The 24,684-nt window shown below is 47.6% G+C and overlaps 1 protein-coding gene across 2 annotated transcripts in view; it reads right to left on the reverse strand.

Annotated features, from left to right (window-relative positions):
• The window catches only part of celf2 (cugbp, Elav-like family member 2), a 559,937-nt gene that overhangs the window by 359,859 nt on the left and 175,394 nt on the right, over nt 1-24,684 (reverse strand). For both annotated transcript variants that reach the window (XM_055653430.1, XM_055653427.1), the window contains exon 2: nt 24,162-24,197. Coding sequence is in view for 1 of the 2 variants with exons in the window: in XM_055653427.1 (XP_055509402.1) it covers nt 24,162-24,197 (36 nt within the window). In the remaining variant the exon portion in view is untranslated. The remainder of the gene's footprint in view (nt 1-24,161; nt 24,198-24,684) is intronic.

Here is a 24,684-nt window from a genome sequence, read left to right on the forward strand (position 1 = left end):
ATCGATGAGAGTTCCACACTAAGTGCTGGAGGAACTCAGCGGGTTCAACATTTCTAGAGAAATGCAACAGGTGAGGTTTCGGTTTGAGACGCTTCTTCAGATCAACAATGTTACCAGGGTGTCACGGTGGAGCAGCGGTACAGTTGCTGCCTCACAGCGCCACGGGCATGGGTTCCATCCTGACCTCGGGCGCTGTCTGCACGGAGCTTGTACGTTCTCCCCGTGACCCGCGTGGGTTTTCTCCGGGTGCTCCGGTTTCCTCCCACACTCCAAAGACGTACAGGATTGGGTATGCTAGCCTTTATAAATCAGAGCATTGAGTATAGAAGCTGGGATGTAATGTTAAAATTGTACAAGGCATTGGTGAGACCAAATCTGGAGTATGGTGTACAATTTTGGTCGCCCAATTATAGGAAGGATGTCAACAAAATAGAGAGAGTACAGAGGAGATTTACTAGAATGTTGCCTGGGTTTCAACAACTAAGTTACAGAGATAGGTTGAATAAGTTAGGTCTTTATTCTCTGGAGCGCAGAAGGTTAAGGGGGGACCTGATAGAGGTCTTTAAAATGATGAGAGGGATAGACAGAGTTGATGTGGACAAGCTTTTCCCTTTGAGAATAGGGAAGATTCAAACAAGAGGACATGACTTCAGAATTAAGGAACAGAAGTTTAGGGGTAATATGAGGGGGAACTTCTTTACTCAGAGAGTGGTAGCGGTGTGGAATGAGCTTCCAGTGGAAGTGGTGAAGGCAGGTTCATTGGTATCATTTAAAAATAAATTGGATAGGCATATGGATGAGAAGGGAATGGAGGGTTATGGTACGAGTGCAGGCAGGTGGGACTAAGGGGAAAAAAATTTGTTCGGCATGGACTTGTAGGGCCGAGATGGCCTGTTTCCGTGCTGTAATTGTTATATGGTTATATGGTTATATGATTGTAGGTTAGACACAAAATGCCGGAGTAACTCTGCGGGTCAGGCAGCATCATTACAGTCTGAGAAATGGTTTCGACTCAAAACATCACCTATTCCTTTTCTCCAGTGATGCTGCCTGACCTGCAGAGTTACCTCAGCATCTTGTGTCCATCTTTGGTTTAAACCGGCATCTGCAGTTCCTTCCGACATAGGTGTGGATGTGAATTGGCTTCGGTAGAAAGTGTAAATTGTCGCTAATGTGTAGGGTAATGTTAGTGTACAGGGTGATCGCTGGTCGGCACGGACTCAGAGGGCCGAAGGGCCTGTTTCCCTGCTGTATTTTTAGACTGAATGCCAACAACTCTCAATTTGGCAGGACCATTGACAAGTTTCATCTGGACTTCAAAGACTAAAGCTCCATATTCTCCTACCCCAGGCTGGATAGAGTTGCTGCCTCACAGAGCGGCAGGTACCCGGTTTCATTCCCAACATTGTTCGTTGTGACATTGTGACTCAAATATTATTTCTGCCGAAGCCAGAAATCCTCAGTCTAGGAGCGTGGGAGGAAACTGGAGCACCCGGAGAAAACCCACTTGGTCACGGGGAGATCGCGCAAACTCCGTAAAGGCAGCAGCAGTAGTCATGATCAAGCCTGGGACCCTGGCGCTGTGAGGAACAACTCAATCAGCTGCAGTCCTGTGCAACGGAATTTAAATTACACATGGAATTTTACACGAGAGGGCAAAGAAATAAAGACATTAGTGCAAAATGCAATTACAAATGGCAGTGTTGATATTCAAATTGTTGCCTACATTGGCGGCATTCGTTACAACGATGCTTTGGAACTTAGAAAGATTGTAGAGGTACAACTAAGTCCATAACTCACTGAAAGTGGTAATGTGGGTAGATAAGGTGGTGAAGATGGCATGTGGCATGGTTGCTTTCTAGAATGAGAGGGCACAGATTTAATGAGAGATGGGGGAAATGAGAGACGGGAGAGATGTGAAAATATGGAGGGATCGCTGGTCGGTCCGGACTCGGTGGGCTGAAGGGCCAGTGTCCGCGTTGTAACTCTAAACTAAACTTTGCCTACTGCCGACACCACCACCGCCTGGGCCAAACCTCCTCACATGGCCCGCCGGCTGGGCTTTGTGTGCAGTCCAGCACCCAGGCCAACTCATCATTCACCCAGCCACGGCCGAGTCTGTCAATGAAATGCCGTGGGGAAATTTGTCCCGTATTTTGACCGTTTGTCCCTGATTTTGGAGTGAGAAAGTTGGCGGCCCTGTACTCTGTACAGACAAAACCCGTAGTCGGGATCGGGCCCGGGTCTCTGGCGCTGCAAGCGCTGTAAAGGGCCTGTCCCACTTGGGCGTCAGATGGTGCGCAGGTGGCAAGCGAAGATTTTTTGAATCCCAAAATCCTGGGGCTCCGCGCGCGACTGCGCGTCACTGCCTACGTCGCCATCACGTGCGTCGTGTCGCCTAAATGACGTCGCGCAAATGACACGCAAGTGGGACAGCCCCTTAAGGCAGCTACTCTACCGCTGCGCCACCATGCCGCCCTACAGTACCCTCGTTTATAGAACCCGACATTAGAGGGAGCAAAACAACTTAGTGTTGGCAGCGGAGAACACGAGAGAGGTCGGTGGAAGGAACAAAGGGGATTTCTGACGGGGTTAAATGACGGGGCAGTGGAGATAAGACGAAGCCCCGTTGTCTGTGTGTGTGTGTGTGTAATGTCGTACAGTCTGGTTGTACAGGTACGAAAACAGCAAAGAGAAAGAAAGAGAGAAGGTACACAAAATTGCTGGAGAAACTCAGCGGGTGCAGCAGCATCTATGGAGCAAAGGAAATTTCCATAGATGCTGGTGCACCCGCTGAGTTTCTCCAGCAATTTTGTGTACCTTCGATCTTCCAGCATCTGCAGTTCCTTCTTGAACAGAAAGAAAGAGAGAATGTTCTTGCACAAGAGCAGGATAGGATCTTGCTTATTTTACCCAATCCCTGCCCAATCACTCCAGCTGTCAGGCGACATATCGAATCGCACAAAAAAAATGGTTTTTATTCGGGAAAGAATACAAGTCAGTACATCACATTATTCACAATCAGAGCTGTTGCTTGTAAACGGGTACAGCGTTTAGAAGCTGCCACGTAATAAATCACAGCCGTCAGGTCTCGGAAATTCACATCTTATTTCGGAGAGAGTTTTTACAGGATTAGGTTGTCTCCACAAAAGATCCGTAAGGTGTTTATTTTATGATGACCTGTTGGTGGTTATTGAAGTTGGTTTGGAATCCCACTCCCACTCTGGACTATTTTTTCATCCACTCCCTGACTCACCTCACAGGCGACTTACATCAGGTTGCACTTAGGTAAGCAATTCTTTCAGGCCACCCTTACTGCAAATGGTAAGCCTTAAACCACAACTTCAAGTGGCCCTTGCATTCCCCCTCTCTCCATCCCGCCCCCTCCCAAATCATGTTCCTAGTTTCACTCTCATCAGGCCATAAGGGTAGGATTAGGCCATTCGGCCCATCAAGTCTACTCCGACATTCAATCGCGGCTGATCTATCTCTCCCTTCTAACCCCATTCTCCTGCCTTCTCCCCACAGCCTCTGACACCCGTACTAATCTAGAATCTGTCTGTGGTACACAAAAAAGCTGGAGAAACTCAGCGGGTGCAGCAGCATCTATGGAGCGAAGGAAATAGGCAACGTTTCAGGCCGAAACCCTTCTTCAGACGTAGAATCTGTCTGCATCTGCCTTAAAACGGTGCAGGAAGGAATTGCAGATGCTGGTTTACACCAAAGTTAGACAGCGAAGGTAGACTCTCAAGACAAGAGGCTGAAGAAGGGTCTCGACCCGAAACGTCACCCATTCCATCTCTCCAGAGATGTTGCCTGAGCCGCTGAGTTACTCCAGCATTTTGTGTCTACCTGTTAGTTTTACTGTTTGTACCTCTTGTCATCACCTCCTCAGTAAGCAACAACGGACCATTGTGGGCTCCTTGGCCGTTGGTGCTGGTTCTGATTTGTTCTGTGCCTTTTCATACCTCAAGTTTCACTCTCCCCTGACATTTGGTCCGCTGAAGGGTCCTGACCCGAAACGTCGCCTATTCCTTTTCCCCAGAGATGCTGCCTGACCCCGCTGAGTTACTCCAGCATTTTGCGTCTATCTAATTAATAAGAACTATCCCATTAATAAGAACCAAGTTTCTCCAAGCTTGTTCCCAAATACCAGTCCCTTCCGGAGTACATCTAAACCCAGTGCAAATCGCCCAGTTCTCTTGCTTCCAATAAGCTGCTTAGAGATCGAAAAAAGGCTCGATGCTGGGACCGCAGCTATTTACAATATACATCAATGATTTGGATGAAGGGATTCAAAGTAACATTAGCAAATTTGCAGATGACACAAAGCTGAGTGGCAGTGTGAACTGTGAGGAGGATGCTATGAGAATGCAGGGTGACTTGGACAGGTTGGTGGAGTGGGCAGATGCATGGCAGATGAAGTTTAATTGTACTTCCGGTGGCGCTGGTGCCAGCAGCCTCCACCTACAGCCCGGTATCTTTTTGTTTTTTTGTTTATTTAGTTATGTAAAAGTGTGTTTTTTTGTGTTTTTTTGGTGTTTTTATGTGGGGGAAGAGGGCACGGTGCGGGGGATACCGTCCTTTAGCCGCTTCCTGGTGAGGACGCGACTATTATTCGAGTCGCGTCCTCCCCCCCCCCCCACAGCGGCTTACCTACCTGGATTGGCGCGGCCTTTCCTGCCGGGATCGACCGGAGCTCCAGCAGCGGCGGGACAGCGCTGGAACATCGCGGGGCTGGTGATGCCTTACCGGGGGTCACCGTTTGGAGCCCGGAGTGCTGGAGCTGCTGCACCGACATCCTGGAGCTGCGGTTTGCGGAGCTCCCAACGCGGGCGGCGCTGATGGACAGCGCGGGGTCCTGCGACTCTGCCCGGCTCGACCTGCAGACTCGGGAGCTGCGGACTCCGGCTGCGGGAGGCGGCTGATCGGGAGGTCCGGGCCGCTGAGGAGGAGGATGCTCACCGTCGGGGTTCGGCGTCGGCGTTCCACCAGCCCGGCGTGAGGGCCTGAACATCGGGCCACCCGGGGCGGCGACTGCGGGTGCTCGGAAGGCCCCGTCCATGGATGAACACGGAGGGGAGGCTGGCTGGACTATGGTGCCATCCTCACCTGGGTGCCATTTATGTTATGTTGTGTCGTGGACTTCTGTATTTGTGCTTTAAAAATTTTTTTTAATTCAATTTCAATTTTATTTTTAATATGTTTTATTATTTATTTATTATTTATTTTTATAATTTCTTTGTGATTTTTTTTAATGATACTGCCTGTAAGGAAAATTCATTTCGTTGTCTCAAATTGAGACAATGACAATAAATTGAATACAACAATACAATACAATAATGTGGATAAATGTGAGGTTATCCACTTTGGTATCAAAAACAGGAAGGCAGATTACTATCTAAATGGTGTCAAGTTGGGAAAAGGGGAAGTACAACGGGATCTGAGGGTCCTTGTACATCAGTCTATGAAAGTAAGCATGCAGGTACAGCAGGCCGTGAAGAAAGCGAATGGCATGTTGGCCTTTATAACAAGAGGAGTCGAGTATAGGAGCAAAGAGGTCCTTCTGCAATTGTACAGGGTCCTAGTGAGACCCCATCTGGTGTATTGTGTGCAGTTTTGGTCCCCTAATTTGAGGAAGGACATTCCTGCTATTGAGGGAGTGCAGCGTAGGTTTACAAGGTTAATTCCAGGGATGGCGGGACTGTCATATGCTGAGAGAATGGAGCAGCTGGGCTTGTACACTCTGGAGTTTAGAAGGATGAGAGGATATCTTATGAAACATATAGGATTGTTAAGGGTTTGGACACGCTAGAGGCAGGAAACATGTTCCCGATGTTGGGGGAGTCCAGAACCAGGGGCCACTGTTTACGAATAAGGGGTAGGCCATTTAGAACTGAGTTGAGGAAAAACCTTTCCACCCAGAAATTTGAAAATTGTGTAATTCTCTGCCACACAAGGCGGTGGAGGCCGATTCATTGGATGCAATCAAAAGAGAACTAGATAGAGCTCTCAGGGCTAGCGGAATCAAAGGATATGGGGAGAAGGCAGGAACGGGGTACTGATTGTGGATGATCAGCCATGATCACATTGAATGGCGGTGCTGGCTCGAAGGCCCAAATGGCCTACTCCTGCCCCTATTTTCTATGTATCTATGTATCTCTGTATCCAGTGCACATCGCCCAGTTCTCTTGCTTCCAATAAGCTGCTTAGAGATTGAAGAAATGACACGGATTTTTTATAATTGACCGCCTGTGAGAATTGTACCAGGACCGTAATATATCACATCAGCAGATGCACAAAAGGACCAGAAGGATTTTAGGAATGGAATAATTGAAATACCTCGACCGTTATCTACGTTCCAACACGTATCTAAGACTGAAATTGAAATTCTTACATTCGAATCAATTGGCAACCACTGTGAATGAGTCAATTTGTGTGGCTGAAAGTCGCCGTGACCTCACACACAATGGTTCAGCTAAACCTCCCCCAGATCTTCTCGACTTGGTGTAGAACTCTTCAATGGAGCCTCCGCTGCACATCAGACTCCTACACCTGACGGTGAATCCGTTTTCATCGAGCTGAAAGGGGCCTTGTTGTGCTTTGCCTTTGTGCTGTCATCTCATACCAGCGAACAGGTCAAGGCAAACAGAGTGTCAGAGAGCAACTTTGAAAGGAGTTTGTGTAAGAAAGGACTGCAGATGTTGGTTAAATCAGAGGGCGGTGGAGGCCGGTTCTCTGGATGCTTTCAAGAGAGAGCTAGATAGGGCTCTTAAAGATAGCGGAGTCGGGGGATATGGGGAGAAGGCAGGAACGGGGTACTGATTGGGGATCTGCACAAAAATGCTGGAGAAACTCAGCGGGTGCAGCAGCATCTATGGAGTGAAGGCAATGTTTCGGGCCGAAACCCTTCTTCAGACAGCCATGATCACACATTGAATGGTGGCGCTGGCTCGAAGGTTACACAAAAAAGCTACTCCTGCACCTATTGTCTATTGTCTATTGTCTATTGTCTAAATCGGAAATAGACACAAAATGCCGGAGTAACTCAGCGGGTGAGGCAGCATCTCTAGAGAGAAGGAATGGGTGACGTTTCGGGTTCGAGACCCTTCTTCAGACTGATGTCAGGGAAGGGGGTGGGACAAAGACAGAATGTAGGCTTTAACTTCAGAGAGCCCTTGCTTTCTCTCTCCATCCCCTCCCCCTTCCCAGTTCTCCCACCAGTCGTACTGTCTCCGCCTACATTCTACCTTTGACCCGCCCCCTTCCCTGACATCAGTCTGAAGAAGGGTCTCGCCCCGAAACATCGCCCATTCCTGTTCTCCAGAGATGCTGCCTGTCCCGCTGAGTTACTGCAGCATTTTGTGTCCACCTAGAATGGGATATTTCTGATTTGTTTATCTGCATCTCCCTTCCCCTTGCAAAGGGATAGAATCCCATTGAAAGTCTTGAGGAACTGCAGGTGCTGTAGAGGGATAGAGTGTGGAAACGGCGCCCTTCGGCCCATCGACCAGCGACCATCCCGTACACCAGCAGAACTATCCCACACACTCCAGGGACACAATTTACAAAAGCCCATTGCTCACAATGTATTACCGAAGCCAATGAACCTGCAAACCTGTCCGTCGTTTTAGAGTGTGGGAAGAGGCCAGAGCCCCCGGAGAAAAGCCACGTGGGTCACAGGGAGAAGGTATAAACTCTGTACAGACAGCACCCGTAGTCAGGATCGAACCAGGGTCTCTGTAGCTGTGAGGCAGTAACTCTGCCACTGAGCTACACGGAGCTGAGAGATAAATTGCCACGATAGATTTTCTTTCTCTCTCTCTCTTTTTTTTCTTCTTTTTTTTTTCTTTTTCAAAGACTTTATTCAACACATCAAATAATACAACAGATCAAGTCATACGCAAAACGAACTTACAATATATCGTGTCATTATAGTACAACGTTACAATCATTATTCACAATACTCTCAACCCCACGCGGTGACCAGCGCCCACGGAATACCTCCAAAGTCCCCGTGAACACCGCATGTTCCCTCTCCAGGGACACACGTGCACGGACGTAGGCCCGAAAGAGGGGCAAGCAGCCGACTCTTGCCTTACCATCTTTCTCTCTCTCTCTCCCCTTCCCACTCCCCTCACTCTTTCTCTCTCTCTTTGTAGTCTATTGAATTTTTGAAGAGAAGGAGGCATTTTTACTGCCTTTGACGAAGGGTCCCGACCCCAAATGTCACCAATCCTTATTTTTTGCAGAAACGCTGCCTGACCAGTTGAGTTTACTCCAGCACTGTGAGTCTATTTTAGGTGGCAGTGCACAGGGTGAGGGAGAGGTTTTTTTTGAGGAGTTTGCCAGAATTTGGAACTTTTAGCTACGAGGAGCGCCTTGGATAGGTTGGAGATGTTTTGTTTGGCAGAGCAATCCTGGAACAATATGGCTTTGTCCCGACTCATCCATGCCGACCAATTTGGCTGCGTTTGATCCGTATCCCTCTAAACCTTTCCTATCTGTGTCTCTGTCCACACGCCTTTGAAATGTGACCATTGTAAATATTGAGACTGGAGATAAAGACTATTTCTTTGGGCAGCCGATGAGAATTTCTTTCTTTTTACCACGAGAGCAGTAGGAATCTGGAACTCAGATAAGGTCATATAAGGAATAGGAGTAGCATGAGGAAAAACGTTTTCACCCAGAGAGTTGTGAATCTGTAGAATTCTCTGCCACAGACGGCAGTGGAGGCCAATTCACTGGATGTATTCAAGAGAGAGTTAGAGCTCTTCGGGCTAACGAAATCAAGGGATATGGGGAGAAAGCAGGAATGGGGGGAGTACTGATTTTGGATGATCATCCATAATCATATTGAATGGCTCGAAGGGCCGAATGGCCTCAGAATTAAAGGAAGTTCTTTTAGCAAGGAGATGAGGAGAAATTTCTTAAGTCAGAAGGTGGTGAATCTATAGAATTCTTTCCCACAGAGGGTTGTGGGAGCAATGTTGGTGGATATTTTTAAGGCAGAGATAGATAGATTCTTGATTAGAACGTGTGTCAGGGGTTATGGGGAGAAGGCAGGAGAATGGGGTTGGGAGGGAGAGATAGATCAGCCATGATTGAATGGCGGAGTAGACTTGATGGGCCTAATTCTACTAAATCCTTATGGCCTTAAGACCCACTGAGTTAGTGTTTCACCCGAGCTAGTAGTTACAGCTGCTGCTGTAATCTGATGTGGGTTGATTGAAGAGTTTAGCAGCTGTCCTTGTGCTTGGACACCTGAGATGCATATCAGGAATTCCGCTGTGTGGCTGAGTTTCTCCTGGAGGGAATTCCTTTCCTCAGCTCTCCCTCTCATTATGGAATTCCTCAAATTTTGTTCCAACAGCTGTGGCACAAAAGTATGCGTTCGCATAGGCTTTGTCTTAAAACATTGTTGCTGTCATTTAAGATGCTGGTGAGGAGTATTGTGTGGGAAGGAACTGCAGCTGTTGGTTTAAACCGAAGAGAGACACAAAAAAGAGGAGTAACTCAGCGGGACAGGCAGCATCTCTGGAGGGAAGGAATGGGTGACGTTTCGGGTCGATATCCTTCTTCATATTGATCTTATAGAAACACAAAAAGGGGTTGGACAGGCTAGACAGAAAGATCATGTTGGGACCAGGACAAGGCAGGATCTCTGGAGATGAGAAGGAAGAGAGGGTGACTCTTTCTCTGGGTCGAGATGGCTATTCATCAGAGGGAGTTAGATGTGGCCCTGTGGCTAAAGGGATCAGGGGGTAGTCAGGGGATACTGGAGGATGATCAGCCATGAGATTGAATGGCAGATGGTGATTTTTTGCACTTTTTAGTTTCTATGTTTCATGGCTGGCCATGGGATATCGTGGTGATTTCTCCTTAGGTTGGCTGAGGACGGGTGTTTCCTGTAGGATGCCTGTGCGTGACTTTGTTTAATGTGGGGAGACTGGTGCACAGACAGCCACCACACGGTCCTAGACAGATCTGGGTCAGGATCCAGTGGCGTGGAGTCCAAGACGACCGGAGACCCTTTTCTGCCGCAGCCTTCATCCGCCTTCCCAGCCGTTGTGACGCTCCACTAAGGTCAGCCATCGTCCTCCGCCTGTTCCACCGTTGAGGTCTTGGTTGGATTGGCTCTTTGTCAGAGACCTCCCCCTCGACCTTACCGCCATGGGTGGCCCTACCAGGAGCGTAGCTCCAGACGGCATCACTCTCAGGATCTCAGGACCACACAAGCTTCTCCACCACGACAAGGTGACAATCCACAGTGATATAGATGAGAGATACAGAGAGTATCTCGTTACATGTGACAATAACCAAACCTCAACCGAAGCTGGAAAGGGCACAGAGAAGATTTACGAGGATGTTGCCAGGACTCAAGGGCCTGAGCTACAGGGAGAGGATGAGCAGGCTGGGACTATTCCAGGAGGATGAGGGGGCGATGTTTAGAGGCGTACAAAATCATGAGAGGAATAGATCGGGTAGACTCACGGAGTCTCTTGCCCAGAGTAGGGGAATCGAGAACCTGAGGATATACGTTTAAGGAGAGGGCAGAAAGATTTAATAGGAACCTGAGGGGTAACTTTTTCACACAAAGGGTGGTGGGTGCATGCAACAAGCTGCCAGAGGAGGTAGTTGAGGATGTTGGGGTAGTTCCACAGACTTACAACCATGTGTGAAAAAGTGTTTCCTCATCTCCGTTCTAAATGGCTTGCCCCTTATTCTTAAACTGCGTGGCTGCCATGCCATTCTAGTTATTAGGTCTCGGACTCTGTGGTGCGGGATATGTAGAGGGTCCCTGGTAACCCTCCCCACTGGCCTTCAGTCTCTCTCTCCCCCCCCCCCCCCCCCCCCTTCACCTGTCCCCCTGTCAGGAAACCCTTCGTCAGGTAAACAGCTGCTGTGAGCATTCACTTTCAGAAGGAGGTCTCCCGGATGACAGTTACGGCCTGCTCCCTCTCTCTCTCTCTCTCTCTGTGCTGATAATTAACACTGAGCCGACCGGCCGACTGTGCGTGCCCCGAGATTTCCTTCATTGCCATCAACCTGTCAACAGGTGAGGCTGGAGCTCCAGGCCTTACATACTCAAGACAAGTACCAACCTCCGAAATACTTGCTGCTGCATCGCGCGACACAGTGTGGAATCAGGCCGTTCAGCCCAACTTGCCCATACCGGCCAACATGCCCCAGCTACACTAGTCCCAGCTGCCTGCGTTTTTGTTTAGGAGCAGAAGCAGGCCTGACGAAGGGTCTCGACCCGAATTGTTATCTATTCCTTCTCTCCAGAGATGCTGCCTGTCCCGCTGAGATACTCCAGCATTTTGTGTCTACCTAGGTATGTATATATATCTATATATATATATATTATATATGTATATATATGTATATATATATGTATGTATATATGTGTGTGTGTATATATATACGTGTGTGTATATATATATGTGTGTGTGTGTGTGTGTTTATATGTATATTATATATATGCATATATGTGTGTGTATATATATATATATATATGTGTGTGTGTGTGTATATATGTATATATGTATATATGTATATATATATGTATATATGTGTGTGTGTATATATATATATGTGTATATATATGTATATATGTGTGTATATATATATATATGTGTGTGTGTGTATATATATATGTATATATGTGTATGTATATATATATATGTGTGTGTGTGTGTGTATATGTGTGTGTGTGTGTATATATATATATGTATATGTATATATATGTGTGTATATATATATATGTGTGTGTGCATATAAACTTAGTTTTTTAATTTCTTTCATATTTTTCTCGTTTATTATAGTTTACAGTGTACTATGTTTACATATTCTGTTGTGCTGCAGCAAGTAGGAATTTCATTGTTCAGTCTTGGACACATGACAATAAAACACTCTTGTCTGTTGGAAGCACTTGTACAAGTCGGTGACTGATGTGCCTCACAGCTACGACTAAACCCAAGGGCGTGCACTCTGCAGTCGAAGATAATGGTTTGCTCGAACCATCTCATTATTTTCGGCTTTCAGACAAATTATGTACAGGCCATTACTTTCAACTGTGTTACAACTGAGCACACCTGCTAGGGCTCACGGTCCGGCAGCAAGTTTCGTGGCATCTTCTGCTCTCCCTGTTTCAACTTCCACATTCTCGAAGGCCTTTTCATCAACATAAGGGTGGATGTGGAGAGGATGTTTCCACCAGTGGCAGTGTCTAGGACCAGAGGGCACAGCCTCAGAATAAAAGGACGTTCCTTTCGAAAGGAGATGAGGAGGCCCATTCCTTCTCTCCAGAGATGCTGCCTGTCCCGCTGAGTTACTCCAGCTTTTTGTGTCTATCTTCGAGGAATTTCATTAGTCAGAGGGTGGTGAATCTGAGGAATTCATTGCCACAGGCGGCTGTGGAGGCCAAGTCATTTGGGTATTTTTAAGGCAGAGATAGATAGATTCCTGATTAGTGCGGGTGTCTGGGGTTATGGGGAGAAGGCTGGAGAATGGGGCTAGGAGGGAGAGATAGATCAGCCACGATCGAATGGCGGAGTCGACAAGATGGGCCGAATGGCCTAATTCTGCTCCTACGACGTCTTATGAATCTTCAACAAAGAGCTGGAGGAACTCAGCGGGGTAGTGAAAGAGAGGCCCGATTGAGTCAGGGTCCCGGCCCGAAACATCGATAGTCGTTCTCCCTCCACAGATGCTGCCTGACCTCCGGGTTTTCCAGCTACTCTCAATCCTTTGCCTTACGAACCCCATCTTGCTTCCAAGATGGCGCCCAGCCCAGGCGACCCACAGAAGCAGATCTACAAGTTCATATCACAATCGCTCCACACACTTAAATCTCTACTCCGACTGCAACCTTTCTTATCCCTTTATCATGTGTCCATACGCTGTGAACGGCTCGATGGTAATCATGTATTGTCTTTCCGCCGACTGGACAGCGCACAACAAAAATGCTTTTCACTGTACCTCGGTACACGTGACAATAAACAAAACTGTAGCAACTGCTCCCCCCCATATAACCATATAACAATTACAGCACGGAAACAGACCATCTCGGCCCTTCTAGTCCGTGCCGAACACTTATTCTCCCCTAGTCCCATCTACCTGCACTCAGACCATAACCCTCCATTCCTTTCCCGTCCATATACCTATCCAATTTATTTTTAAATGATAAAATCGAACCTGCCTCCACCACTTCCACTGGAAGCTCATTCCACACAGCTACCACTCTCTGAGCAAAGAAGTTCCCCCTCATGTTACCCCTAAACTTCTGTCCCTTAAACTTCTGCCCCTGTTGCAACATTACCCCGCACCCGCCCAGTCACCTTCTGGGTGAGCGAGAGGCACCCCCCAGATCCCCCTCCCCTCCCCTACTGTGAATGCCATGCGTCAAATCTATAGCCACGGTGGCGCAGCGGTGGAGTTACTGCCTCACAGCCCCGGAGACCAGGGTTCGATCCTGACTACGGGTGCTGTCTGTATGGGGTTTGTCCGTTTCTCCCGCGTGGGTTTTCTCTGAGATCTTCGGAGATAAATCCCTCCCCACACTCCAAAGACGTACAGGTTTGTAGGTTAATCGGCTTGGTGTATGTGTAAATTGTCCCTAGTGTGTGTAGGATAGTGTCAATGTGCAGGAATCGCTGGTCGGCGCGGACTCGTAGGGCCGAAGGGCCTGTTTCCTCTCTGTATCTCTAAAGTAAACCAACAATTTGTTTTCCTCTTGCCATTTAGACCTCAGTTGTTGAGGCGTTCCACTGCATTATTAATACATTATCTCTTGGCCAACACAACACTCGCTCCACAAAACTCATTTCTCGACCACACTGCACGCTCTCCGTCAAAATAATTACAGCCTGTTCGCTGTTTCTATTTCATAATGCCCAAATGACCCCAAAACTGAGGGAATAAAAGTTGGTTTTCCAAGCAAAATAATATCACCTTGCACTCGTTTCCAGAAAGCGATTGTACATTGGAAAATATAAATGCATCTCTTCCACTCAGTTAGCCCCTCTGAATTGCAAACTTGTTTCCAGTTATCTCCCAGTATGAATTTTATTCTGTTCCTTCCTCTGGTACATAAAAATGCTGATTTAAGAGCAGGCCGTTCAGCCCTTCCGGCCTGCCCCACCGTTATACTGTACCTCATCCCTTCTAAATTGGGAGCCCCATGTTGGAACATAGAGTGGTGCAGCACAGGAACAGGCCCTTCGGCCCACAATGTCCGTGCCGTACATGACGCCAAGTTCAACTCACCTGTTCTGCCTGCATGAAATCCATATCCTTCCATTCACCTACATCTCCACGTCATACAGCGTGGAAAACAGGCCCTTTGACCCAACTTGCCCACCCCCATCTACACTCGTCCCACCAGCCTGCCTTTGGCCCATATCCCTCTAAACCTGTCCTATCCATGTACCTGTCTAAATGTTTCTTAAACTTTGCGATAGTCCCAGCCTCAACTACCTCCTCCGGCAGCTTATTCCACACACCCACCACCCTTTGTGTGAAAAAGTTCCCCCTCAGGTTCCTATTGAATCTTATGGGCCTGTCCCACTTGGCGATTTTATCAGCGACTGTCGGCATCATTGACTGACATATCAGGTCACCGATAAAGTCGCGGCGTGACGAGGTATCGACCCGTGGTGTTTCCTCAAGTGTCGCTAGTGGACAAGCTAGATGCAGGAAAAATGTTCCCAATGTTGGGCGAGCTCAGAACCAGAGGCCACAGTCTTAGAATAAAGGGGAGGCCATTTAAGACTGAGGCGAGAAAAAACTTTTTCACCCAGTTGTGAATTTGTAGAAAGGTGGAGGCCAATTTACTGGATGGACTTAAGAGAGAGTTAGATAGAGCTCTAGGGGCTAGTGGAATCAAGGGATATGGAGAGAAGGCAGGAACGGGGTACTGATTGGGGACGATCAGCCATGATCCCAATGAATGGCTCGACGGGCCGAATGGCACCTATTTTCTGTGTTTCTATTAAACTAATCCTATGTTAACCCACAGTGGCGATATTTTCAACACAGTCACATAATGTTCGGAATAGCGATAATCAGGAATCTTATCTTGAAAGTTAATGAAGTGGGATTGTGTTGGGTTTAATGGTCACAGGTCAACTAATTACAGGGTTATTTGTATGCACGGCGCTAATGGCCATAAATAGCCACAATTAACTGACTGAATGAATGAAGACAATCATGATTTGTAATCAGTAGGCAACTTAAACACTGGGCTTGTCAACTCTCGGTCTACGGAATGTTAATGGGGAACTTGTTTTCGAGTCAAATATACCAGCAATTCCCCCTCTGCATCCAGACTGCAAGTCATGGCTGGTGTAGGAATAAAAGGACTTGAGTTGACTGCATTGGCTGTGGAATAACACTTTGATACAGGATCAGACGGTGAACTGAATCAGACAGTCACAACCTTTCTCCCAGAGTGGGAATGACAAATGTCGAAAGACACCATAGCTTGAAGGCAAACGGGCAATGTTTAAAGGAGATGAGTGGGGGCAAGTCTATTCACAAAGGCCGATGAGTGCGGAGGTTGAGAGGTCGTGTCGCAGTTTCATAAGACGCCGTTGGTGGGGCCTCATTTAGAAGAAGGGTTTTGACCCTTCTCTGCCTCAGAGGGTGGTGGAGGCCGGTTCTCTGGATGCTTTCAAGAGAGAGCTAGATAGGGCTCTTAAAGATAGCGGAGTCAGGGGATATGGGGAGAGGGCAGGAACGGGGTTCTGATTGGGGATGATCAACCATGATCACATTGAATGACGGTGCTGGCTCGAAGGGACGAATGGCCAGCACCTATTGTCTATTATCTATTGTCTATTGCCATTGGCAAATGTCCTCCAACCTCACTTGGTTGTTGGCAGTTCTTTTGAGACCCTGGCATCATGTCCAGCATGGACAATGTGGGCCGAAGGTCCTGTTTCTGTGCCACACTGTTCTGTGCATAGGAAGGAACTGCAGGCTCTGGTGTAAACCGAAGATGGGCACAAGATGCTGGAGTGACTCAGCGGGACAGGCGGTATCTCTGGAGAGAAGGAACGGGCGACGTTTCGGGTCAAGACCCTTCTTCAGATCTTCTGAGGAAGGGTCTCGACCCGAGGCGTCACCTTCTCTCCAGAGTTTCCGCCAGTCCCGCTAAGTTACACCGGCGTTTTGTGTCTTATCTGCACTGTTCTTCTATGTTCTACCTAAAGCATTCGGAGTCATAATAGCCCATGGCACAGATATCTTCGGCTGAGAGTCACTGGAGACTCTAGTTATGAATATTTCCTCTCTTTGCTATTGAAGCAATATTGTAAACTCATTCTCCCCGCGATTGGGAATAAGAAGAATGAGGTTATCACTGGGTACACAAACAAAGCAATTCTAGCCCCATCAAAGTCTATAAATAAACTTTAAACTACTTAAGAGATCAAACTGGAGGAAGAAATCGTTCTCATCTTAAAGGTCGCCAATGTGAAGGGAATAAAGGCTCGCCGTTTCCAAATATTTATCCAGCCAAATTGAAGATCGGATGCCTGAGGCACATCTCAAGCCCTGATATTTGTTTGCACCGAGCAGTGTAAGAACACAATGTGTCTTTCATTCTTGAGGGATTGGACAGGCTAGATGCAGGAAAAATGTCCCCGATGTTGGGGGAGTCCAGAACCAGTGGGGTGGGGGGGTCACAGTTTCAGAATAAGAGGTAGGCCATTTAGGACCGAGATGAGGAAAAACGTTTTCACCCAGAGAGTTGTGAATCTGTGGAATTCTCTGCCACAGAAGGCAGTGGAGGCCGAATCACTGGATGTTTTCATGAGAGAGAGTTAGATCTGAGGGCTAATGGAATCAAGGGATATGGGGAAAAAAGCAGAACGGGGTACTGATTTTGGATGATCGGCCATGATCATATTGAATGGCGGTGCTGGCTCGAAGGGCCGAATGGCCTACTCCTGCACCGATGTTTCTATTGGAGAAGAACCATCGAGCCAGCACCGCCATTCAATGTAATCATGGCTGATCATCCCCAATCAGTACACCGTTCCTGCCTTCTCCTCATATCCCCTGACTCCCCTATCTTTAAGAGCCCTATCTAGCTCTTCAGCATTTCAACTGTTCCACATCTCTCTACATCGCCGTCTTATATCTCTCATTTCCCTTTCCCCCGACTCTCTTTCTGAAGAAGGGTCTCGACCCGAAACATCACCCATTCTTTCTCTCCAGAGATACAGCCCGTCCCGCTGAGTTGCCCCAGCTTTTTTGTAAAAAGTGCTTTTTAGTTTACAGTTTACAAATACAGCAGGGAAACAGGCCTTTTGGCCCACTGAGTCCGTGACGACCAGCGATCGCCCCGTATACTAGCACTATTCCTGCACACTGGGGACAATTTACAGAAGCCAATTAACCAACAAACCTGCACGACGGCTCTGACCTCCCCACCATCGAGGGGATCTATCGCAGTCGCTGCCTCAAAAAAGCTGGCGGTATCATCAAGGATCCTCATGGATGCATCATCATTGAATGGCGGTGCTGGCTCAAAGGGCCGAATGGCCTACTCCTGCACCTATTGTCTATTGTCTATCCACATCATCCCGGCCACACGCTCATCTCCCCGCTGCCTTCAGGTAGAAGGTACAGGAGCCTGAAATCTGCAACATCCAGGTTTAGGAATAGCTACTTCCCCACAGCCATCAGACTATTAGATTCAGATTCAGATTCAACTTTAATTGTCATTGTCAGTGTACAGTACAGAGACAACAAAATGCATTTAGCATCTCCCTGGAAGAGCGACATAGCAAACGATTTGAATAAATATTTACATTAGCATTTACACAGACATAGTGTTTTTCCTGTGGGAGGAGTGTCCGGGGGGGGGGGGTGCTTGGCAGTCACCGAGGTACATTGTTGAGTAGTGTGACAGCCGCCGGGAAGAAGCTGTTCCTGGACCTGCTGGTCTGGCAACGGAGAGACCTGTAGCGCCTCCCGGATGGTAGGAGGGTAAACAGTCCATGGTTGGGGTGAGAGCAGTCCTTGGCGATGCTGAGCGCCCTCCGCATACAACGCTTGCTTTGGACAGACTCAATGGAGGGGAGCGAGGAACCGGTGATGCGTTGGGCAATTTTCACCACCCTATTAAACTTGGCTCGGACAAAACTCTGAACATTAATAGCCCATTGCACTTTATCTGCTTATTTATGTGTGTTTATATATATATTCAATGGTATATGGACACACTGATCTGTTCTGTATTCATGCCCCTACTATGTTCTGTGTGCTGAAGCAAAGCAAGAATTTCATTGTCCTAAATGGGACACATGACAATAAACTCTCTTGAATCTTGAATCTTGAAACCGTAGCACCCGGGACAAAATCCACGCAGATCATGGGGAGAACGTGCAAACTCCGTACAGACTGCACCCGTAGTCAGGTGCAGGTTTATTTGCAAGCTGTTCTGTCGTCAACAGCAGAACCACTAATCTTTCAAACACAGCCATCTGTGGTTTCCTAAACCAGCATTTCATTTTCTTTCCCATTTACATTTCAATTAAAAATAGGAATTGCCAAATAGAAACATTCAGATGTCTCAAAATAGATTGTTGTAGTTTCCCACCGTGGTACAGTGGTCCATTGACTTTTTTCTATTAATGAAACACAAATACGAGTAGCAACTACACAAAACAAACAGGCTCGGACTTGCTAGTGACTATATTCGGGGACATGGGATCTGTGGAGTGGAAACTGACGATGTCCTTGTCTCTACACATGAGTCTTGGATCACTTGGCCCTTCTGGAACTTGGACTTCCCACATTGTTACTGAAGCCACAAGTTTTTCCCAAGAGAGACAATTAATGGCTGCAAGGATGGATGACTCTCAGAAAGTCACAGTCACAGAGTGATACAGAGTGGAAACAGGCCCTCTGGCCCAACTTGCCCACAGCGACCAAAGTGCCCCATCTACACCCGTCCTACCTGCCTGCCTTTGGCCCATATCCCTCCAAACCTGTCCGATCCATCTACCTGTCCAATTGTTTCTTAAAAGTTGCAATAGTCGCTGCCTCAACCACTTCCTCCGGCAGCTCGTTCCATATAACCTACTTTTTGAAACTTCAGAATGTTTCTATTTTTGCAATTCCTATTTTTAATTGTAAATGGGATAAAAAAGTGGAAAAAGTTATCCCTCAGGTCCCTATTAAATATTTCCCCTTTCCCTATATCCTCGATTCCCCAACTCTGGACAAGAGACTCTGTGCGTCTACCCGATCTAATCCTCTCATGATTTTTGTACACCACTATAAGATCACTCCTCATCCTCCTGAGCTCCAAGGGATAGAGTCCCAGCCTGCTCAACCTCTCCCTGTATCTCAGACCCTCGAGTCCTGGCAATATCCTCGTAAATCTGCCCTGTACCCTTTCCAATTTGACAACATCTTTCCTGTAACACGGTGCCCAGAACTGAACGCAGTCCAAATGCAGTCTCACCAATGGACCATAGACAATAGGTGCAGGAGTTGGCCATTTGGCCCTTCGAGCCAGCACCGCCATTCAATGTGATCATGGCTGATCATCCACAATCAGTACCCCGTTCCTGCCTTCTCCCCATATCCCCTGACTCCGCTATCTTTAAGAGCCCTATCTAGCTCTCTCTTGAAAGTATCCAGAGAACCGGCCTCCACCGCCCTCGGAGGCAGAGAATTCCACAGACTCACAACTCTCTGTGAGAAAACGTGTTTCCTCGTCTCCGTTCTATGTTTCCTCACCTCCGCTCCTCATCACCAACGTCTCAAAATGCACGACAATATGTTTGTACTCCACTTGAGTGCTGAAGATTCCCCTAATAACTCTCATGCTACAAGCTCTGCAACATCTGGCTAAATCGCATTACAGCAAAGAAAATAAAAATTAATTGCAGATTAAAATCAATCAACTGCTAATCAGCTTTGAATTATTCACAGCTCCGCTAATCTCGTTAAAAACTGATAAGGATTGACATCAAAAGATATGACTGACAATACAGGCCAGATGAGCACCTACAATATGTTTAGTTCAGAGGTAGACAAAAGCGGTTGCAGCAGCATCTATGGAGCGAAGGAAATAGGCAACGTTTCGGGCCAAAACCCTTCTTCAGACTGGTGTGAGGGTGGGGGGTGGGGGGAGAAGAAAGGAGAAAGGAAGAGGAGGAGTCAGAGGGCTGAGGGAGAGCTGAGAAGGGGAGGAGACAGCGAGGGCTACCGCAAATTGGAGAATTCAACGTTTATGCCGCTAGGGTGCAGACTGCCCAAGCGGAATATGAGGTGCTGCTCCTACAATTTCCGGTGGTGCTCACTCTGGCCATGGAGGAGGCCTAGGACAGAGAGGTCGGATTCGGCATGGGAGGGGGAGTTGAAGTGCTGAGCCACCGGGAGATCGGGTTGGTTAATGCGGACTGAGCGGAAACGATCGCCAAGCCTGCGCTTGGTCTCACCGATGTAGATCAGCTGACACCTCGAGCAGCGGATGCAACAGATGAGGTTGGAGGAGGTGCAGGTAGAACCTCTGTCTCACCTGGAATGACTGCTTGGGTCCTTGAATGGAGTCGAGGAGGGGAGGTAAAACGACAAGTGTAGCATCTCTTGTGGTTGCAAGGGAAAAGTGCCCGGGGAGGGGGTGGTGCGGGAGGGAAGGGAAGAATTGTAGTTAAGTTCACTTTATTTTTATCACCTACATGGTGGAAAGTTGTTTTGTTGCCTGCTATCCAGTCAGCGGAAAGATTACACATGATTACAATCAAACCGTTCAACTTGCACAGATACAGGATAAAGGGTATACCGTTCAGAGAAAAATAAAGTCTGAAGGTCTCCAATGAGGTAGACGGGAGGTCAGGACCGCTCTCCAGCTGGTGAGCGGGCGGTTCAGTTTCCTGGTAACAGCTGAGAGGAAAGCGTGGGTTTTCTCCAGGTACTCCGGTTTCCTCTCACATCCCAGAGACGTGCGGGTTTGTAGATTAATTGGCCCCCTGCAATTTGCCCCAAGTGTGTCGGAGGTGGGATAACATGGAACTAGAGTGAACGGGTGATCTGTGGATTTGGTGAGCCAAAGGGCCTGTGTCCAAAGCATATCATTCAATGATTCTCTCAAAAACATAAACGGTTTGAGTCTGAAGAAGGGTCCCGACCCGAACCGTCACCTCTCCATCCTCTCCAGAGATACAGCCTGACCCGCTGATTTACTCCAGCGCTTTGTGTCTATCTATGGTGTAAACATTTCCCATTTGGCAGGACCCAACTAGAATCTGACTCATATTAAAGGCACAGAGGCAGGCGAGGAAACAAAAAGAGTGTACACACGAGCAGTTCCTCACTGCCGAGCCCTCCCTCAATTGTAAGCAAGGATTTATATGGAAAAAAATATTGTTGAAAAGCCAGAACTGGCTTTCTGGGAGTCAACTTTTAGTTGGGGTCAAGGGAAGAGCATTCACGTCACGCCCCTGTTGCCGCCAATCTTTCCACCGCCACGCACAAGAAGCACTAGAAGTGACAAGGCAGGCGCCATTGTACTCAGATGCCGAGAAGTGTGTTCTGCTCTGTCTGAACTACTTCTAATCTTGTGTGTGGACTCGATAAGAAGAAGAAGACCTTTTAGTTGGGTGAGATTTTACCAACATAGAAAAATAGAAAATAGGTGCAGGAGTAGACCATTCGGCCCTTTGAGCCTGTACCGCCATTCAATATGATCATGGCTGATCATCTAACTAAATATCCTGCACCTGCCTTCTCTCCATACCCCCTGATCCCTTTAGCCACAAGGGCCACATCTAACTCCCTCTTAAATATAGCCAATGAACTGTGGCCTCAACTACCTTCTGCGGCAGAGAATTCCACAGATTCACCACTCTCTGTGTGAAAAATGTTTTTCTCATCTCAGTCCCAAAAGATTTCCCCTTTATCCTTAAACTGTGACCCCTTGTTCTGGACTTCCCCAACATTGGGAGCAATCTTCCTGCATCTAGCAAGAAGGCCCATTGAGTGTGGGCGACTGCACAAAGGTCTCCTCCATTGTCAGAGGGAGGCTAAACGCACATTAAAGGAACAGCATCTCATATTTGGCTTGGGCAGCTTACAGCCCAGTGGGACGAATATTGATTTCTCTCACTTCAGGTAGTCCCGGCATTCCCTCTCTCTCCATCCCTCCCCCACCCAAGTCTCGCTTTCACCCAAAACCAGCTAACAATGGCCTGTTTCCTTAAACACCATTACTTTTTTGCATATCTTTCATTCATTGTCTGAAGAAGAGTTTCGGCCTGAAACGTTGCCTATTTCCATCGCTCCATAGATGATGCCTTACCCACTGAGTTCCTTCAGCATTTTGTCCACCTACCATTTCTTTGCTTGGTAACAAAGTTCCTTCTCAAACACCTTTGGCAGATGTGCTCTGTTGAAGCCATCATATCAACACCACATTGAGGTCACAGGAGTGGAAGGCAACCTCATCTCCATTACACAGCTACATCTCTTCACCAGATAGAAGCTGTCCAGGGTCTGACCTCCCCAGAGGAGCGTAGATGGGTGAAGCTCAACAGACTTGGTACTGGAGTTGGGCGTTTCAATGCCAGCGTGTGGAGATGGGGGCTCCCTCCGCCAGAGCCCAGCCTGTGAATGTGGAGCAGAACAACAGACAGCCAGCCATGTCATCTCTGGGTGCCCGCTCTACCACCCACCACATGGAGCTGTGTCAGGGCCTGGCAGACATTGGCGCCAACAGAGACAACAACCTGGCTGCTCAACACCCGGCTTGAGATCTAACTATTCCTTTGGTTTATTTATGTTTCATTCGCAAGAAGGAGATTGATGTCAACCAACATCAGTAGCAAAGATCCTATAGCGGAGCAAGATAGACCACTCCTGCTAAATGCAATGGGCTGACGTGTAGTACGCAACGGAGCGGAACGTGGGCATTTTTTTCATCCATTTCCGTAATTGCACCCGACCCGACCCGCAGTGTAATCAACGTGGCGGGGGAACAGTTTGTGTTAATAAATTATAATTCTGAAAATGAGGAGAATATTTTTACCAAATAACTTTTATTTTTGCGAGGATGTTTCCGTAACCGGCTTCCGTCTCCGCACTAGTATCTTTGCTCCGCTACGGGATCTTTGGTGCAGAGACGGAAGCCGGTTACGGAAATGGGGCCGAAAATTACCCATGAATCTGCCCATGACCGTACTACGTCTGTTTCGTCGAGTGGGGTATCTTGCTCGCTATAGGATCTTTGATCAGTAGTTCTATTCCACCAAAAACAACATGGAGCATAAAATAAGGACAATGGGTGCAGGCGTAACACTTGAAGATAAATAACAATCTGCAAACAATGAAGAGTTAAATCATCCACCATTAACTTGAGATGAAGAGAAAGGATTAGATTGGAGGTTGGATGGCGATGATTGCGGCCATTTTGTTTTGCGCTGGTGAATTATACTCCATAATACAAACATATTTTATTATTGTAGTTGTCTAGTAACCACAGCATCCTCTAGATTTGGTCCCCTAATTTGAGGAAGGACATTCTTGCTATTGAGGGAGTGCAGCGTAGGTTTACAAGGTTATTTCCTGGGATGGCGGGACTGACATATGCTGAGAGAATGGAGCGGCTGGGCTTGTATACTCTGGAATTTAGAAGGATGAGAGGAGATCTTATTGAAACAAATGAGATTATTCAGGGTTTGGATACGCTAGAGGCAGGAAACATGTTCCCGATGTTGGGGGAGTCCAGAACCAGGGACCACACACAGTTTAAGAATAAGGAGTAAGCCATTTAGAACGGAGATGAGGAAACACTTTTTCTCACAGAGAGTTGTGAGTGTGGAATTCTCTGCCTCAGAGGGCGGTGGAGGCCGGTTCTCTGGATATTTTCAAGAGAGAGCTAGATAGGGCTCTTAAAGATAGCAGAGTCAGGGGATATGGGGAGATGGCAGGAATGGGGTACTGATTGTGGATGATCAGCCACGATCACATTGAATGGGGTCTCAAACATCCACTCAGATGCCGTCCTTCTGATATGATCGAGGCTCAGGGCACTGCCACCACCTCCAGCATGCCACTCCTTCTTGCCCAAGTTCCAAACCAAAGAGAAATGCAACGCCATCTGACAAACATGTTTTATGTAGAGAATGCCAGGTTCCTACCTTTGTAATGACCCAGGTATCTCTGCGCTGTTCTGCCTGTGAAGGAGAAAGAGGACGGCAACTTAAAAAACAAAGTCTTCGTGGAACAGAACATGGAACATAGAGCAGTACAGCACCAGAAGAGGCCCTTCGGCCCGCAATGTCCGTGGTGTGTGTATGTGTGGGTATGTGCACCGGGGAAAACCCACGCAGGTCACGGGGGGGACATACAAACTCCGTCGGTGCCGTCTGTGTGGAGTTCGCATGTTCTCCCTGTGTGCGTGGGTTTTCTCCGGGTGATCCACTTTCCTCCCACATCCCAAAGACATGCAGATTTGTCGATCATTTGACCCACTGTAAATTACCCACCAGCGCTAAGTGGATGAGAAAGTTGGGAAGCGGATGAGTGTAGGAAGGAACTGCAGATGCTGGTTTACACCAAAGACGGAGACAAAATGCTGGAGTAAATCAGCGGGGCGGCGAAGTGCTTCACGTCCAATAAAAGGTCTCAATCCGAAACATCACCTATTCTTTTTTCCCAGAG

The sequence above is a fragment of the Leucoraja erinacea genome, chromosome 22 (assembly GCF_028641065.1).
Source record: "Leucoraja erinacea ecotype New England chromosome 22, Leri_hhj_1, whole genome shotgun sequence".
Taxonomy (NCBI): domain Eukaryota; kingdom Metazoa; phylum Chordata; class Chondrichthyes; order Rajiformes; family Rajidae; genus Leucoraja; species Leucoraja erinaceus.